The sequence below is a fragment of the Balaenoptera acutorostrata genome, unplaced genomic scaffold (assembly GCF_949987535.1).
Source record: "Balaenoptera acutorostrata unplaced genomic scaffold, mBalAcu1.1 scaffold_974, whole genome shotgun sequence".
NCBI lineage: Eukaryota > Metazoa > Chordata > Mammalia > Artiodactyla > Balaenopteridae > Balaenoptera > Balaenoptera acutorostrata.
This window is the reverse complement of record NW_026646304.1, coordinates 1-17,241: the sequence shown is the minus strand read 5'-3', so window position 1 is coordinate 17,241 and position 17,241 is coordinate 1. Positions and strand designations below refer to the sequence as shown.

The window sequence follows — 17,241 nt, the reverse complement described above, 5'->3', positions numbered from 1 at the left end:
TCCTTGCGTGCGTGTCTGGAAGGAGAACAATGTCTCCTAGGCTAATGATAACAAAGAAATAAATAAATAGGTGATATGATAGATTGCTCACTGAGTGCCCAGTATATTCTGACATTCTTTGCATGTATTCAATTCTTTCATCCCGAGAGAGCCAGACACTATTTTTTTGCCCTTTAGAGCAGAGGAGACTGAGCCACAGAGAGGTTATGTCCCATGGCTATATGTGGCACAGATGGGACTGGCCCTCCTGCAGGCTGACTGCAGCCCCCCGCCCAACCGGACAGCATGTCATCCCATGAAAGGTGAGGACACTGAACACCTGGCCCAGAGGCAGCAGTGGGAAAGCACTGAGCAGCTGGCAGTCAGAACCCTCTGCACAGCTCTGTGACCTCTCTGGGCTTCAGCCTCCCACCTCTGCAGCCAGGAGCACAGCGGGACTGTCTCCGAAGACCCTTGCGGCCCTGAAAAAGGAGAGGCCGGATTCAGCCTCCAGTGATGTCACAACCGGCACCATGTGGCCGGGAGGTGAGACAGCTGTAGTGCAGGTTTAGTCCTTTGAGTCTAGGCTGTGTGCCCTTGGGTAAGTTGCTTAACCTCTCTGGAATTGGCACCGTCGCTCCAGACCATGCAGGTTCACTGAGTGTGTCCAAATGCTGTGGCGGTGACTCGTTGCATGGGGCTTGTTGGAGGAGATCCCCACGCCCTCTGGCACTGGATAAGCAAGGTTCCTATCCATCTCTGCCCTCACCATGGGCTTGCTTGCAAACCAGGGAGCCTTTCTCCAGGAGCTTGTTGGGAGCTAAAGGATTCTCTGTGCACAAATGTCAGTGTGGAGATAGCGATCATACAGGACACCGTTCGGGAAGCCCGAGCTAGGAGCCAGGCCACTGTCTCGCTTATTCCCCCTCTTGGAAATTAATCTTTTCTATAGAAAGGAGGAAATGACATCTCAGAGAGTTATCAGTGACTTGCCAGGTCAGGAAGTGGCACGGTGGCTGTGAACCCGGGTGCCTGACACCAGCACCCACGCACGCAGCACGGGCCGGCTCCCGAAATGCCCTCTTCACACAGGGCACCTGTGGCCGGTCTTGGTCCTGACTTCTGAGCCTCTTGTCTCCTCTTTCTCTTGGAGTGCCCATCAAATAGGAATTCCCTCGCCAGACCGCCAGGGGGCCCAGCACCTGAACTATATCACCTGTTCCCTCAGCACACACGTCTTGCTAAGAAACACCACCAGGCCCTCCGCACTGCAGCACCACCATCACTCCGCAGAGGAACACGTGAAGTCCTCCTTCTGAAACCAGGTCTCCGGGAAACGGCTGCGAAATGCCCACCAAACAAATCCAAATCACTTTCGGGGTGTCAGGTAGCCACGGGCTGGATTTTGAGGGAAGGGGAGATGTCAGGCTGATCTAGGGAGGCACTGGCGAAGATTGAGGGCCAAGCCCCTGCAGGGAGCTGTCAGGGGTGGCGAGTGTCCTGTCCGTAGCCCTGGGCGAGCCAAGACTGATGTTGCCTGTGGGGAGGCAGGCGGCAGAGCTGCTCCAGGCGTGTGTGGTCCACACAGTGGGGCATGTGTGAAGTGTTCCCGGGACTCAAGCACACATTCAATGTACGTGCAGCATATGAGAGCCTCTAATTTTCAGAATTGCTCCTCCACGTGTTAAGGTGATTTTACGTGTTGAAGGGGAAAATGGGTTTCCCATACCGTGTCCTTTTCCATTTTTTTCTTAGCGATTCTTTTGACTGACCAGGGTGAAAACTGTGGCAGAAAATACAAATAGGTCTTTCCAGGGTGTGTTAGACGCAAGCCCCGTGTAGAAGTCAAACAAGAGGGGTGTGGGATTCCATCCCCTCTGGGTGCTTTTCCAGGCTCTCATCACCGAGGACTGAGTTTGGCAGGGGCCCCCAGAGAAGGAAAATGAGAAACGGACCACTTGCTCTGCAATCCATACTCCTAAGGGGAATAGAGGGAGTGCGTCCTCTGTGTGTCCGATGCCCTGTGTCTTCTGGGCGAGGCTTTCATTTGGAGCTGAGAACCTGAAGCTCAAATTAACCTAAGCGGCTAAGACGCTCCGTGTGTGTGTGTGTGTGTGTGTGTGTTTTGGGGGGTGGGGGAGGGTACTCTTTGGTCCAGAGCCGAGGTCTCTGCGCTTCCAGCCCAGTTCCCCACGCCAGCCCTGATGGGCGCGGAGTCTCTTTGTCCAAGACAGACAAAGGAAGACAGAGCCAGAATGAAGTCAACAACTTTTATTACAGCTCACATATTTCATAGAAAAAGGAATGTAGCGTCAGGTCCGGCTGTATGAAAAACGGTAAAATGCAGGTTCGTCCTGGTTGCTCTGTTGCCACCCGGGGCAGGCTCTCCGCGACATCAGGCACAGCAGCTGCACTTGTCCGAGGCCCCTTTGCAGACGCAGCCCTGGGCACACTTGGCGCAGCCCACGGGGCAGCAGGAGCAGCAGCCTGGGGAAGCGAGGGCAGCGTGCGGTCGGACCACGCGTTGTCCGGAGCCACCCTTCCCAGCAGCAGGCCTGGCCCCAGCTGCCCTCAGGCCCAGACCCTGAGTTTAGGATGGTGTCCTCTGTCCTGAGATAATTGCTCTCAGACACTCCGTTCAGGTTGCCTGCCCCATCGGTGCCCAGGACAGGGCACAGAGCCTTGGAGAGACAGTGAGCAGGGCCTCTGGGGACAAGAGAAAGCCAGCGCCCAGCACCGTCAGTGCTGTGAGCAAAGTCCTCAGGATCAAAGTGGAGGCAAACCCCTGACAGAGCAGCTCCCGCTCGGGATAGGGAAGCTCTGGGCTGCTTCGACAGGAAGGGGCTGCCCCAGGTCTGAGAAACCACACACGGTCACTAGTTCATGTCCCTAAAGTGCTTCAGTCCCTGAGAGGATTCAGAAGCGTGACTCAGGAGGCAGGAGGACTAGTTCTACTGACAGGTCAGAGGTTGCTTGTTAATGACCCGTCTGGGCCTCAGTCTCCCTGTTCTCTAGTGCGCGCCTGGGTCTCGGCCATCTGGAAGGTGATTCCACCTCTGATTGTGAATCCCTTCCTGGTGAGGGGGGCGGGGGTGGGGGTGGGGGTGGGGGTTACCGGGAAGTTTGGTCACTGTCCTGCTCCTGCCTGCTGAGCTCTGGGCTCCCTGCTCGCACCCAGCCCAGACCCCGCATTCCCAGAGAAGGCCCCGCACACTCACTCTTCTTGCAGGAGGTGCATCTGCAGGCTTTGCAGGTGCAGGAGCCAGCGCAGCTGCAGGAGCCGCCTGCCAGGAAGGGAAAGGCCCGCGGTGAGCAGGGAGAGGGATGCAGGAGCTACAGCAGACGGTCAGCAATGCCTCCCTGAGCCCTCCTCCTCTGTCAGGACCCAGCCCTGGGAGCTCGTGTCCACTCAGGCAGATAGAGAAGCCCCAGCTCCTCTCTTCTGGTCCAAGGAGAGTAGGTCCCCTCCTGATGGACTCCACAGGGAAGGTCCCAGGCTCCAGACCCAGCCCAGGCTGACTGGGGCTGGGGGCCAGGGCCCATGGCCTGAACCCCGAAGAGGCGATGTCCCCTCCTCCCCTCAAGTCCTGGCAGCTCCGAGGCCTCCTCCAAACACTGGGTCCCGGTCTAGCAGTCCCCTGACCTGACCAGCTGGGTGACCTCAAGAAGGAGAGCCTGCAGCCTCCGTGCCCTCAGTGTTAACGGAGAGGCAAAGGGAGACTGACATGCTCTCAGGAGCCTGGCTAGCAAGAAAGCCCTGGACCCGTGACAGGAGTCCTCCTGAGCTCCAACTCAAAACCCTCCCTTCTCGTCCTGTGCCTGGGAAGGGGGGCATCCTAAGGCTCAAAGCCAGGGTTCCCTTACCAGTGGGGCAGGAGCACTTGGGGTCCATCTGGAGGAGGAGTGAGGCCCGAGGTCCAAAGCAAGGGGCGAAGCGGCTTCACTGGTCCGGTGGGGGGCGTGTGGGAGCCAGGAGCCCGTGGGCTCAGTTATAGGCCGAGGAGGCGGCCCGGGCGCAGAGGCCCCGCCCCCGCCTTGCACCCGCCCCGCGGATCCGCGCCCGCGCCCGCGCTCGCGCTGCCCGCGGCGCCCTGGGCCGGGCTGTGAGCAACACGCGGGGCCGAGCGCACGATTCCACTTCGGTGCCGGCTGGAGCGGAGGAAGCGGGTGCCGTGCGGTAAGCGGTGTCCCAGCCCCCTGGCCGCCCCTTCGCAATGTGCCCGACGGGAGCAGCCCCCCCTGTTGCCGGGTTGTGCGGGAATCCAGCTCCCGCGTCCTCCGGTCTTCCCCGCCCCAGGCCGCGCGCCGCCGGCCTCCGGGTCGCCGTTTCCTGCAGCTTGAGAACAGCCCCCGCCTCCCGCTCGTGTCCCTGGCTTGGCCGGAGCCGGGGAACGGTGTCAGAGACCGCAGGCGCATGTGACCCTCACCGCCGTTTCGCCCACCCCGTGTGTCCCCAGGCGTTGGCAGCCCCGGTCCCCACCACGGTCCTTTGGAGGCATTTTTCCGGTACCGTCTCCTGTAACCGCCCCGCGATGAACATTGCCTTCAGCCGCTAGTCGTCACTTGTGTTTTCCTTTCCTGGAGGGATCATGGCGCATTTCTCCGGGGGCTCCTTTGCCTAAACTTTCCAGGGGCGCTCCTCACCGTGGCCGGTCCACCCCACGCCAGGGTGGAGGTTCCCTGATCATGGGATGCTCCCCAGGGAAGGCATCATTGTAGGCGATAGGCAGACCTGGCACGAAATAACAAAGCGGGACAAGTGGACAGTTCCCTTTGGGTAGTCCTGACGATTACACACCATGGAGTCCATGCCAAGCCTTGTTAATCACTTTTGCTCTTTGAATTGTCACACCCACCCGGAAGGGAGCTAGTAGTCAGGAGCCCGTTCCCCAAAGGCCAAACTACCTACAGTACGAGGAGGCTACAGTAAAGGCAGGCACACAGTGCTGGGGAGCGGTGCCCTGCTTCTGTGTTCTTGTGGCTTCGCAGCTGAAAGAGAGAGTCAGTGAGAAAGCTCCCCTTTGGCCCAGAGCTGTGTCTTCAGCCCGTCTCTACCGTGTCCAGCTCAATCCTGGGGGGGACCGAAGTGACAGAATAGGAATGTATTTATGCTTTTGTGGCTTCCTTCTGACTCTCTCCTTCAGTAGTGTTCAAGAGGTTTCTTTTGGTATAACATATTTCAGAAAATCCCTGAAAAGAAAATGGTAAGGAAATCCTGATGCAGGTGACAGCAGAGGTGGCAGGATCCTTCTGTATCTGTTAGGAGGACACCGACTGTCTTGCTCACGGCTTTCTATCTGTAGTGTCAATGGCTCTTTGGCGTGAAGGGAGGATAACCCCCTCAGGGGAAGTGGTCCCATGCTCACAGGGTTGATGAGGACGACCCAGAACACAGAGCTAAACACACCATCCTTGCGTGCGTGTCTGGAAGGAGAACAATGTCTCCTAGGCTAATGATAACAAAGAAATAAATAAATAGGTGATATGATAGATTGCTCACTGAGTGCCCAGTATATTCTGACATTCTTTGCATGTATTCAATTCTTTCATCCCGAGAGAGCCAGACACTATTTTTTTGCCCTTTAGAGCAGAGGAGACTGAGCCACAGAGAGGTTATGTCCCATGGCTATATGTGGCACAGATGGGACTGGCCCTCCTGCAGGCTGACTGCAGCCCCCCGCCCAACCGGACAGCATGTCATCCCATGAAAGGTGAGGACACTGAACACCTGGCCCAGAGGCAGCAGTGGGAAAGCACTGAGCAGCTGGCAGTCAGAACCCTCTGCACAGCTCTGTGACCTCTCTGGGCTTCAGCCTCCCACCTCTGCAGCCAGGAGCACAGCGGGACTGTCTCCGAAGACCCTTGCGGCCCTGAAAAAGGAGAGGCCGGATTCAGCCTCCAGTGATGTCACAACCGGCACCATGTGGCCGGGAGGTGAGACAGCTGTAGTGCAGGTTTAGTCCTTTGAGTCTAGGCTGTGTGCCCTTGGGTAAGTTGCTTAACCTCTCTGGAATTGGCACCGTCGCTCCAGACCATGCAGGTTCACTGAGTGTGTCCAAATGCTGTGGCGGTGACTCGTTGCATGGGGCTTGTTGGAGGAGATCCCCACGCCCTCTGGCACTGGATAAGCAAGGTTCCTATCCATCTCTGCCCTCACCATGGGCTTGCTTGCAAACCAGGGAGCCTTTCTCCAGGAGCTTGTTGGGAGCTAAAGGATTCTCTGTGCACAAATGTCAGTGTGGAGATAGCGATCATACAGGACACCGTTCGGGAAGCCCGAGCTAGGAGCCAGGCCACTGTCTCGCTTATTCCCCCTCTTGGAAATTAATCTTTTCTATAGAAAGGAGGAAATGACATCTCAGAGAGTTATCAGTGACTTGCCAGGTCAGGAAGTGGCACGGTGGCTGTGAACCCGGGTGCCTGACACCAGCACCCACGCACGCAGCACGGGCCGGCTCCCGAAATGCCCTCTTCACACAGGGCACCTGTGGCCGGTCTTGGTCCTGACTTCTGAGCCTCTTGTCTCCTCTTTCTCTTGGAGTGCCCATCAAATAGGAATTCCCTCGCCAGACCGCCAGGGGGCCCAGCACCTGAACTATATCACCTGTTCCCTCAGCACACACGTCTTGCTAAGAAACACCACCAGGCCCTCCGCACTGCAGCACCACCATCACTCCGCAGAGGAACACGTGAAGTCCTCCTTCTGAAACCAGGTCTCCGGGAAACGGCTGCGAAATGCCCACCAAACAAATCCAAATCACTTTCGGGGTGTCAGGTAGCCACGGGCTGGATTTTGAGGGAAGGGGAGATGTCAGGCTGATCTAGGGAGGCACTGGCGAAGATTGAGGGCCAAGCCCCTGCAGGGAGCTGTCAGGGGTGGCGAGTGTCCTGTCCGTAGCCCTGGGCGAGCCAAGACTGATGTTGCCTGTGGGGAGGCAGGCGGCAGAGCTGCTCCAGGCGTGTGTGGTCCACACAGTGGGGCATGTGTGAAGTGTTCCCGGGACTCAAGCACACATTCAATGTACGTGCAGCATATGAGAGCCTCTAATTTTCAGAATTGCTCCTCCACGTGTTAAGGTGATTTTACGTGTTGAAGGGGAAAATGGGTTTCCCATACCGTGTCCTTTTCCATTTTTTTCTTAGCGATTCTTTTGACTGACCAGGGTGAAAACTGTGGCAGAAAATACAAATAGGTCTTTCCAGGGTGTGTTAGACGCAAGCCCCGTGTAGAAGTCAAACAAGAGGGGTGTGGGATTCCATCCCCTCTGGGTGCTTTTCCAGGCTCTCATCACCGAGGACTGAGTTTGGCAGGGGCCCCCAGAGAAGGAAAATGAGAAACGGACCACTTGCTCTGCAATCCATACTCCTAAGGGGAATAGAGGGAGTGCGTCCTCTGTGTGTCCGATGCCCTGTGTCTTCTGGGCGAGGCTTTCATTTGGAGCTGAGAACCTGAAGCTCAAATTAACCTAAGCGGCTAAGACGCTCCGTGTGTGTGTGTGTGTGTGTGTGTTTTGGGGGGTGGGGGAGGGTACTCTTTGGTCCAGAGCCGAGGTCTCTGCGCTTCCAGCCCAGTTCCCCACGCCAGCCCTGATGGGCGCGGAGTCTCTTTGTCCAAGACAGACAAAGGAAGACAGAGCCAGAATGAAGTCAACAACTTTTATTACAGCTCACATATTTCATAGAAAAAGGAATGTAGCGTCAGGTCCGGTTGTATGAAAAACGGTAAAATGCAGGTTCGTCCTGGTTGCTCTGTTGCCACCCGGGGCAGGCTCTCCGCGACATCAGGCACAGCAGCTGCACTTGTCCGAGGCCCCTTTGCAGACGCAGCCCTGGGCACACTTGGCGCAGCCCACGGGGCAGCAGGAGCAGCAGCCTGGGGAAGCGAGGGCAGCGTGCGGTCGGACCACGCGTTGTCCGGAGCCACCCTTCCCAGCAGCAGGCCTGGCCCCAGCTGCCCTCAGGCCCAGACCCTGAGTTTAGGATGGTGTCCTCTGTCCTGAGATAATTGCTCTCAGACACTCCGTTCAGGTTGCCTGCCCCATCGGTGCCCAGGACAGGGCACAGAGCCTTGGAGAGACAGTGAGCAGGGCCTCTGGGGACAAGAGAAAGCCAGCGCCCAGCACCGTCAGTGCTGTGAGCAAAGTCCTCAGGATCAAAGTGGAGGCAAACCCCTGACAGAGCAGCTCCCGCTCGGGATAGGGAAGCTCTGGGCTGCTTCGACAGGAAGGGGCTGCCCCAGGTCTGAGAAACCACACACGGTCACTAGTTCATGTCCCTAAAGTGCTTCAGTCCCTGAGAGGATTCAGAAGCGTGACTCAGGAGGCAGGAGGACTAGTTCTACTGACAGGTCAGAGGTTGCTTGTTAATGACCCGTCTGGGCCTCAGTCTCCCTGTTCTCTAGTGCGCGCCTGGGTCTCGGCCATCTGGAAGGTGATTCCACCTCTGATTGTGAATCCCTTCCTGGTGAGGGGGGCGGGGGTGGGGGTGGGGGTGGGGGTTACCGGGAAGTTTGGTCACTGTCCTGCTCCTGCCTGCTGAGCTCTGGGCTCCCTGCTCGCACCCAGCCCAGACCCCGCATTCCCAGAGAAGGCCCCGCACACTCACTCTTCTTGCAGGAGGTGCATCTGCAGGCTTTGCAGGTGCAGGAGCCAGCGCAGCTGCAGGAGCCGCCTGCCAGGAAGGGAAAGGCCCGCGGTGAGCAGGGAGAGGGATGCAGGAGCTACAGCAGACGGTCAGCAATGCCTCCCTGAGCCCTCCTCCTCTGTCAGGACCCAGCCCTGGGAGCTCGTGTCCACTCAGGCAGATAGAGAAGCCCCAGCTCCTCTCTTCTGGTCCAAGGAGAGTAGGTCCCCTCCTGATGGACTCCACAGGGAAGGTCCCAGGCTCCAGACCCAGCCCAGGCTGACTGGGGCTGGGGGCCAGGGCCCATGGCCTGAACCCCGAAGAGGCGATGTCCCCTCCTCCCCTCAAGTCCTGGCAGCTCCGAGGCCTCCTCCAAACACTGGGTCCCGGTCTAGCAGTCCCCTGACCTGACCAGCTGGGTGACCTCAAGAAGGAGAGCCTGCAGCCTCCGTGCCCTCAGTGTTAACGGAGAGGCAAAGGGAGACTGACATGCTCTCAGGAGCCTGGCTAGCAAGAAAGCCCTGGACCCGTGACAGGAGTCCTCCTGAGCTCCAACTCAAAACCCTCCCTTCTCGTCCTGTGCCTGGGAAGGGGGGCATCCTAAGGCTCAAAGCCAGGGTTCCCTTACCAGTGGGGCAGGAGCACTTGGGGTCCATCTGGAGGAGGAGTGAGGCCCGAGGTCCAAAGCGAGGGGCGAAGCGGCTTCACTGGTCCGGTGGGGGGCGTGTGGGAGCCAGGAGCCCGTGGGCTCAGTTATAGGCCGAGGAGGCGGCCCGGGCGCAGAGGCCCCGCCCCCGCCTTGCACCCGCCCCGCGGATCCGCGCCCGCGCCCGCGCTCGCGCTGCCCGCGGCGCCCTGGGCCGGGCTGTGAGCAACACGCGGGGCCGAGCGCACGATTCCACTTCGGTGCCGGCTGGAGCGGAGGAAGCGGGTGCCGTGCGGTAAGCGGTGTCCCAGCCCCCTGGCCGCCCCTTCGCAATGTGCCCGACGGGAGCAGCCCCCCCTGTTGCCGGGTTGTGCGGGAATCCAGCTCCCGCGTCCTCCGGTCTTCCCCGCCCCAGGCCGCGCGCCGCCGGCCTCCGGGTCGCCGTTTCCTGCAGCTTGAGAACAGCCCCCGCCTCCCGCTCGTGTCCCTGGCTTGGCCGGAGCCGGGGAACGGTGTCAGAGACCGCAGGCGCATGTGACCCTCACCGCCGTTTCGCCCACCCCGTGTGTCCCCAGGCGTTGGCAGCCCCGGTCCCCACCACGGTCCTTTGGAGGCATTTTTCCGGTACCGTCTCCTGTAACCGCCCCGCGATGAACATTGCCTTCAGCCGCTAGTCGTCACTTGTGTTTTCCTTTCCTGGAGGGATCATGGCGCATTTCTCCGGGGGCTCCTTTGCCTAAACTTTCCAGGGGCGCTCCTCACCGTGGCCGGTCCACCCCACGCCAGGGTGGAGGTTCCCTGATCATGGGATGCTCCCCAGGGAAGGCATCATTGTAGGCGATAGGCAGACCTGGCACGAAATAACAAAGCGGGACAAGTGGACAGTTCCCTTTGGGTAGTCCTGACGATTACACACCATGGAGTCCATGCCAAGCCTTGTTAATCACTTTTGCTCTTTGAATTGTCACACCCACCCGGAAGGGAGCTAGTAGTCAGGAGCCCGTTCCCCAAAGGCCAAACTACCTACAGTACGAGGAGGCTACAGTAAAGGCAGGCACACAGTGCTGGGGAGCGGTGCCCTGCTTCTGTGTTCTTGTGGCTTCGCAGCTGAAAGAGAGAGTCAGTGAGAAAGCTCCCCTTTGGCCCAGAGCTGTGTCTTCAGCCCGTCTCTACCGTGTCCAGCTCAATCCTGGGGGGGACCGAAGTGACAGAATAGGAATGTATTTATGCTTTTGTGGCTTCCTTCTGACTCTCTCCTTCAGTAGTGTTCAAGAGGTTTCTTTTGGTATAACATATTTCAGAAAATCCCTGAAAAGAAAATGGTAAGGAAATCCTGATGCAGGTGACAGCAGAGGTGGCAGGATCCTTCTGTATCTGTTAGGAGGACACCGACTGTCTTGCTCACGGCTTTCTATCTGTAGTGTCAATGGCTCTTTGGCGTGAAGGGAGGATAACCCCCTCAGGGGAAGTGGTCCCATGCTCACAGGGTTGATGAGGACGACCCAGAACACAGAGCTAAACACACCATCCTTGCGTGCGTGTCTGGAAGGAGAACAATGTCTCCTAGGCTAATGATAACAAAGAAATAAATAAATAGGTGATATGATAGATTGCTCACTGAGTGCCCAGTATATTCTGACATTCTTTGCATGTATTCAATTCTTTCATCCCGAGAGAGCCAGACACTATTTTTTTGCCCTTTAGAGCAGAGGAGACTGAGCCACAGAGAGGTTATGTCCCATGGCTATATGTGGCACAGATGGGACTGGCCCTCCTGCAGGCTGACTGCAGCCCCCCGCCCAACCGGACAGCATGTCATCCCATGAAAGGTGAGGACACTGAACACCTGGCCCAGAGGCAGCAGTGGGAAAGCACTGAGCAGCTGGCAGTCAGAACCCTCTGCACAGCTCTGTGACCTCTCTGGGCTTCAGCCTCCCACCTCTGCAGCCAGGAGCACAGCGGGACTGTCTCCGAAGACCCTTGCGGCCCTGAAAAAGGAGAGGCCGGATTCAGCCTCCAGTGATGTCACAACCGGCACCATGTGGCCGGGAGGTGAGACAGCTGTAGTGCAGGTTTAGTCCTTTGAGTCTAGGCTGTGTGCCCTTGGGTAAGTTGCTTAACCTCTCTGGAATTGGCACCGTCGCTCCAGACCATGCAGGTTCACTGAGTGTGTCCAAATGCTGTGGCGGTGACTCGTTGCATGGGGCTTGTTGGAGGAGATCCCCACGCCCTCTGGCACTGGATAAGCAAGGTTCCTATCCATCTCTGCCCTCACCATGGGCTTGCTTGCAAACCAGGGAGCCTTTCTCCAGGAGCTTGTTGGGAGCTAAAGGATTCTCTGTGCACAAATGTCAGTGTGGAGATAGCGATCATACAGGACACCGTTCGGGAAGCCCGAGCTAGGAGCCAGGCCACTGTCTCGCTTATTCCCCCTCTTGGAAATTAATCTTTTCTATAGAAAGGAGGAAATGACATCTCAGAGAGTTATCAGTGACTTGCCAGGTCAGGAAGTGGCACGGTGGCTGTGAACCCGGGTGCCTGACACCAGCACCCACGCACGCAGCACGGGCCGGCTCCCGAAATGCCCTCTTCACACAGGGCACCTGTGGCCGGTCTTGGTCCTGACTTCTGAGCCTCTTGTCTCCTCTTTCTCTTGGAGTGCCCATCAAATAGGAATTCCCTCGCCAGACCGCCAGGGGGCCCAGCACCTGAACTATATCACCTGTTCCCTCAGCACACACGTCTTGCTAAGAAACACCACCAGGCCCTCCGCACTGCAGCACCACCATCACTCCGCAGAGGAACACGTGAAGTCCTCCTTCTGAAACCAGGTCTCCGGGAAACGGCTGCGAAATGCCCACCAAACAAATCCAAATCACTTTCGGGGTGTCAGGTAGCCACGGGCTGGATTTTGAGGGAAGGGGAGATGTCAGGCTGATCTAGGGAGGCACTGGCGAAGATTGAGGGCCAAGCCCCTGCAGGGAGCTGTCAGGGGTGGCGAGTGTCCTGTCCGTAGCCCTGGGCGAGCCAAGACTGATGTTGCCTGTGGGGAGGCAGGCGGCAGAGCTGCTCCAGGCGTGTGTGGTCCACACAGTGGGGCATGTGTGAAGTGTTCCCGGGACTCAAGCACACATTCAATGTACGTGCAGCATATGAGAGCCTCTAATTTTCAGAATTGCTCCTCCACGTGTTAAGGTGATTTTACGTGTTGAAGGGGAAAATGGGTTTCCCATACCGTGTCCTTTTCCATTTTTTTCTTAGCGATTCTTTTGACTGACCAGGGTGAAAACTGTGGCAGAAAATACAAATAGGTCTTTCCAGGGTGTGTTAGACGCAAGCCCCGTGTAGAAGTCAAACAAGAGGGGTGTGGGATTCCATCCCCTCTGGGTGCTTTTCCAGGCTCTCATCACCGAGGACTGAGTTTGGCAGGGGCCCCCAGAGAAGGAAAATGAGAAACGGACCACTTGCTCTGCAATCCATACTCCTAAGGGGAATAGAGGGAGTGCGTCCTCTGTGTGTCCGATGCCCTGTGTCTTCTGGGCGAGGCTTTCATTTGGAGCTGAGAACCTGAAGCTCAAATTAACCTAAGCGGCTAAGACGCTCCGTGTGTGTGTGTGTGTGTGTGTGTGTTTTGGGGGGTGGGGGAGGGTACTCTTTGGTCCAGAGCCGAGGTCTCTGCGCTTCCAGCCCAGTTCCCCACGCCAGCCCTGATGGGCGCGGAGTCTCTTTGTCCAAGACAGACAAAGGAAGACAGAGCCAGAATGAAGTCAACAACTTTTATTACAGCTCACATATTTCATAGAAAAAGGAATGTAGCGTCAGGTCCGGCTGTATGAAAAACGGTAAAATGCAGGTTCGTCCTGGTTGCTCTGTTGCCACCCGGGGCAGGCTCTCCGCGACATCAGGCACAGCAGCTGCACTTGTCCGAGGCCCCTTTGCAGACGCAGCCCTGGGCACACTTGGCGCAGCCCACGGGGCAGCAGGAGCAGCAGCCTGGGGAAGCGAGGGCAGCGTGCGGTCGGACCACGCGTTGTCCGGAGCCACCCTTCCCAGCAGCAGGCCTGGCCCCAGCTGCCCTCAGGCCCAGACCCTGAGTTTAGGATGGTGTCCTCTGTCCTGAGATAATTGCTCTCAGACACTCCGTTCAGGTTGCCTGCCCCATCGGTGCCCAGGACAGGGCACAGAGCCTTGGAGAGACAGTGAGCAGGGCCTCTGGGGACAAGAGAAAGCCAGCGCCCAGCACCGTCAGTGCTGTGAGCAAAGTCCTCAGGATCAAAGTGGAGGCAAACCCCTGACAGAGCAGCTCCCGCTCGGGATAGGGAAGCTCTGGGCTGCTTCGACAGGAAGGGGCTGCCCCAGGTCTGAGAAACCACACACGGTCACTAGTTCATGTCCCTAAAGTGCTTCAGTCCCTGAGAGGATTCAGAAGCGTGACTCAGGAGGCAGGAGGACTAGTTCTACTGACAGGTCAGAGGTTGCTTGTTAATGACCCGTCTGGGCCTCAGTCTCCCTGTTCTCTAGTGCGCGCCTGGGTCTCGGCCATCTGGAAGGTGATTCCACCTCTGATTGTGAATCCCTTCCTGGTGAGGGGGGCGGGGGTGGGGGTGGGGGTGGGGGTTACCGGGAAGTTTGGTCACTGTCCTGCTCCTGCCTGCTGAGCTCTGGGCTCCCTGCTCGCACCCAGCCCAGACCCCGCATTCCCAGAGAAGGCCCCGCACACTCACTCTTCTTGCAGGAGGTGCATCTGCAGGCTTTGCAGGTGCAGGAGCCAGCGCAGCTGCAGGAGCCGCCTGCCAGGAAGGGAAAGGCCCGCGGTGAGCAGGGAGAGGGATGCAGGAGCTACAGCAGACGGTCAGCAATGCCTCCCTGAGCCCTCCTCCTCTGTCAGGACCCAGCCCTGGGAGCTCGTGTCCACTCAGGCAGATAGAGAAGCCCCAGCTCCTCTCTTCTGGTCCAAGGAGAGTAGGTCCCCTCCTGATGGACTCCACAGGGAAGGTCCCAGGCTCCAGACCCAGCCCAGGCTGACTGGGGCTGGGGGCCAGGGCCCATGGCCTGAACCCCGAAGAGGCGATGTCCCCTCCTCCCCTCAAGTCCTGGCAGCTCCGAGGCCTCCTCCAAACACTGGGTCCCGGTCTAGCAGTCCCCTGACCTGACCAGCTGGGTGACCTCAAGAAGGAGAGCCTGCAGCCTCCGTGCCCTCAGTGTTAACGGAGAGGCAAAGGGAGACTGACATGCTCTCAGGAGCCTGGCTAGCAAGAAAGCCCTGGACCCGTGACAGGAGTCCTCCTGAGCTCCAACTCAAAACCCTCCCTTCTCGTCCTGTGCCTGGGAAGGGGGGCATCCTAAGGCTCAAAGCCAGGGTTCCCTTACCAGTGGGGCAGGAGCACTTGGGGTCCATCTGGAGGAGGAGTGAGGCCCGAGGTCCAAAGCAAGGGGCGAAGCGGCTTCACTGGTCCGGTGGGGGGCGTGTGGGAGCCAGGAGCCCGTGGGCTCAGTTATAGGCCGAGGAGGCGGCCCGGGCGCAGAGGCCCCGCCCCCGCCTTGCACCCGCCCCGCGGATCCGCGCCCGCGCCCGCGCTCGCGCTGCCCGCGGCGCCCTGGGCCGGGCTGTGAGCAACACGCGGGGCCGAGCGCACGATTCCACTTCGGTGCCGGCTGGAGCGGAGGAAGCGGGTGCCGTGCGGTAAGCGGTGTCCCAGCCCCCTGGCCGCCCCTTCGCAATGTGCCCGACGGGAGCAGCCCCCCCTGTTGCCGGGTTGTGCGGGAATCCAGCTCCCGCGTCCTCCGGTCTTCCCCGCCCCAGGCCGCGCGCCGCCGGCCTCCGGGTCGCCGTTTCCTGCAGCTTGAGAACAGCCCCCGCCTCCCGCTCGTGTCCCTGGCTTGGCCGGAGCCGGGGAACGGTGTCAGAGACCGCAGGCGCATGTGACCCTCACCGCCGTTTCGCCCACCCCGTGTGTCCCCAGGCGTTGGCAGCCCCGGTCCCCACCACGGTCCTTTGGAGGCATTTTTCCGGTACCGTCTCCTGTAACCGCCCCGCGATGAACATTGCCTTCAGCCGCTAGTCGTCACTTGTGTTTTCCTTTCCTGGAGGGATCATGGCGCATTTCTCCGGGGGCTCCTTTGCCTAAACTTTCCAGGGGCGCTCCTCACCGTGGCCGGTCCACCCCACGCCAGGGTGGAGGTTCCCTGATCATGGGATGCTCCCCAGGGAAGGCATCATTGTAGGCGATAGGCAGACCTGGCACGAAATAACAAAGCGGGACAAGTGGACAGTTCCCTTTGGGTAGTCCTGACGATTACACACCATGGAGTCCATGCCAAGCCTTGTTAATCACTTTTGCTCTTTGAATTGTCACACCCACCCGGAAGGGAGCTAGTAGTCAGGAGCCCGTTCCCCAAAGGCCAAACTACCTACAGTACGAGGAGGCTACAGTAAAGGCAGGCACACAGTGCTGGGGAGCGGTGCCCTGCTTCTGTGTTCTTGTGGCTTCGCAGCTGAAAGAGAGAGTCAGTGAGAAAGCTCCCCTTTGGCCCAGAGCTGTGTCTTCAGCCCGTCTCTACCGTGTCCAGCTCAATCCTGGGGGGGACCGAAGTGACAGAATAGGAATGTATTTATGCTTTTGTGGCTTCCTTCTGACTCTCTCCTTCAGTAGTGTTCAAGAGGTTTCTTTTGGTATAACATATTTCAGAAAATCCCTGAAAAGAAAATGGTAAGGAAATCCTGATGCAGGTGACAGCAGAGGTGGCAGGATCCTTCTGTATCTGTTAGGAGGACACCGACTGTCTTGCTCACGGCTTTCTATCTGTAGTGTCAATGGCTCTTTGGCGTGAAGGGAGGATAACCCCCTCAGGGGAAGTGGTCCCATGCTCACAGGGTTGATGAGGACGACCCAGAACACAGAGCTAAACACACCATCCTTGCGTGCGTGTCTGGAAGGAGAACAATGTCTCCTAGGCTAATGATAACAAAGAAATAAATAAATAGGTGATATGATAGATTGCTCACTGAGTGCCCAGTATATTCTGACATTCTTTGCATGTATTCAATTCTTTCATCCCGAGAGAGCCAGACACTATTTTTTTGCCCTTTAGAGCAGAGGAGACTGAGCCACAGAGAGGTTATGTCCCATGGCTATATGTGGCACAGATGGGACTGGCCCTCCTGCAGGCTGACTGCAGCCCCCCGCCCAACCGGACAGCATGTCATCCCATGAAAGGTGAGGACACTGAACACCTGGCCCAGAGGCAGCAGTGGGAAAGCACTGAGCAGCTGGCAGTCAGAACCCTCTGCACAGCTCTGTGACCTCTCTGGGCTTCAGCCTCCCACCTCTGCAGCCAGGAGCACAGCGGGACTGTCTCCGAAGACCCTTGCGGCCCTGAAAAAGGAGAGGCCGGATTCAGCCTCCAGTGATGTCACAACCGGCACCATGTGGCCGGGAGGTGAGACAGCTGTAGTGCAGGTTTAGTCCTTTGAGTCTAGGCTGTGTGCCCTTGGGTAAGTTGCTTAACCTCTCTGGAATTGGCACCGTCGCTCCAGACCATGCAGGTTCACTGAGTGTGTCCAAATGCTGTGGCGGTGACTCGTTGCATGGGGCTTGTTGGAGGAGATCCCCACGCCCTCTGGCACTGGATAAGCAAGGTTCCTATCCATCTCTGCCCTCACCATGGGCTTGCTTGCAAACCAGGGAGCCTTTCTCCAGGAGCTTGTTGGGAGCTAAAGGATTCTCTGTGCACAAATGTCAGTGTGGAGATAGCGATCATACAGGACACCGTTCGGGAAGCCCGAGCTAGGAGCCAGGCCACTGTCTCGCTTATTCCCCCTCTTGGAAATTAATCTTTTCTATAGAAAGGAGGAAATGACATCTCAGAGAGTTATCAGTGACTTGCCAGGTCAGGAAGTGGCACGGTGGCTGTGAACCCGGGTGCCTGACACCAGCACCCACGCACGCAGCACGGGCCGGCTCCCGAAATGCCCTCTTCACACAGGGCACCTG

At 58.3% G+C, this 17,241-nt stretch overlaps 3 protein-coding genes across 3 annotated transcripts; all 3 read right to left on the bottom strand.

The window, feature by feature from the left end:
- Positions 1 to 2,235: 2,235 nt before the first annotated feature.
- On the bottom strand, positions 2,236 to 4,003 carry LOC130706866 (metallothionein-1E-like). The gene is made up of 3 exons (XM_057539536.1): positions 3,844 to 4,003; positions 3,198 to 3,263; positions 2,236 to 2,466 (listed from the first exon to the last, which is right to left on the bottom strand). The coding sequence occupies exons 1-3, from the start codon at positions 3,869 to 3,871 to the stop codon at positions 2,375 to 2,377; spliced, it is 186 nt and encodes a 61-aa protein (XP_057395519.1). The 5' UTR covers positions 3,872 to 4,003; the 3' UTR covers positions 2,236 to 2,374.
- A 3,618-nt stretch (positions 4,004 to 7,621) lies between these two features.
- LOC130706869 (metallothionein-1E-like) lies at positions 7,622 to 9,299 on the bottom strand. The gene is made up of 3 exons (XM_057539539.1): positions 9,230 to 9,299; positions 8,584 to 8,649; positions 7,622 to 7,852 (listed from the first exon to the last, which is right to left on the bottom strand). Exons 1-3 carry the CDS (start codon positions 9,255 to 9,257, stop codon positions 7,761 to 7,763), a joined length of 186 nt encoding a protein of 61 aa, XP_057395522.1. The 5' UTR covers positions 9,258 to 9,299; the 3' UTR covers positions 7,622 to 7,760.
- Positions 9,300 to 13,009: 3,710 nt separating this feature from the next.
- Positions 13,010 to 14,777, bottom strand: LOC130706864 (metallothionein-1E-like). The gene is made up of 3 exons (XM_057539534.1): positions 14,618 to 14,777; positions 13,972 to 14,037; positions 13,010 to 13,240 (listed from the first exon to the last, which is right to left on the bottom strand). The coding sequence occupies exons 1-3, from the start codon at positions 14,643 to 14,645 to the stop codon at positions 13,149 to 13,151; spliced, it is 186 nt and encodes a 61-aa protein (XP_057395517.1). The 5' UTR covers positions 14,646 to 14,777; the 3' UTR covers positions 13,010 to 13,148.
- Positions 14,778 to 17,241: the final 2,464 nt, after the last annotated feature.

What these genes read in the sequence shown, in the direction of transcription:
- LOC130706869 (XM_057539539.1), bottom strand. Translation starts at nt 9,257, where the DNA reads ATGGACCCCAAGTGCTCCTGCCCCACTG. An exon ending in CAAGTGCTCCTGCCCCACTG is followed by an intron (nt 8,650 to 9,229) that starts GTAAGGGAACCC and finishes CCTTCCTGGCAG; the next exon opens with GCGGCTCCTGCAGCTGCGCT. An exon ending in ATGCACCTCCTGCAAGAAGA is followed by an intron (nt 7,853 to 8,583) that starts GTGAGTGTGCGG and finishes TCGCTTCCCCAG; the next exon opens with GCTGCTGCTCCTGCTGCCCC.
- LOC130706864 (XM_057539534.1), bottom strand. Translation starts at nt 14,645, where the DNA reads ATGGACCCCAAGTGCTCCTGCCCCACTG. An exon ending in CAAGTGCTCCTGCCCCACTG is followed by an intron (nt 14,038 to 14,617) that starts GTAAGGGAACCC and finishes CCTTCCTGGCAG; the next exon opens with GCGGCTCCTGCAGCTGCGCT. An exon ending in ATGCACCTCCTGCAAGAAGA is followed by an intron (nt 13,241 to 13,971) that starts GTGAGTGTGCGG and finishes TCGCTTCCCCAG; the next exon opens with GCTGCTGCTCCTGCTGCCCC.
- LOC130706866 (XM_057539536.1), bottom strand. Translation starts at nt 3,871, where the DNA reads ATGGACCCCAAGTGCTCCTGCCCCACTG. An exon ending in CAAGTGCTCCTGCCCCACTG is followed by an intron (nt 3,264 to 3,843) that starts GTAAGGGAACCC and finishes CCTTCCTGGCAG; the next exon opens with GCGGCTCCTGCAGCTGCGCT. An exon ending in ATGCACCTCCTGCAAGAAGA is followed by an intron (nt 2,467 to 3,197) that starts GTGAGTGTGCGG and finishes TCGCTTCCCCAG; the next exon opens with GCTGCTGCTCCTGCTGCCCC.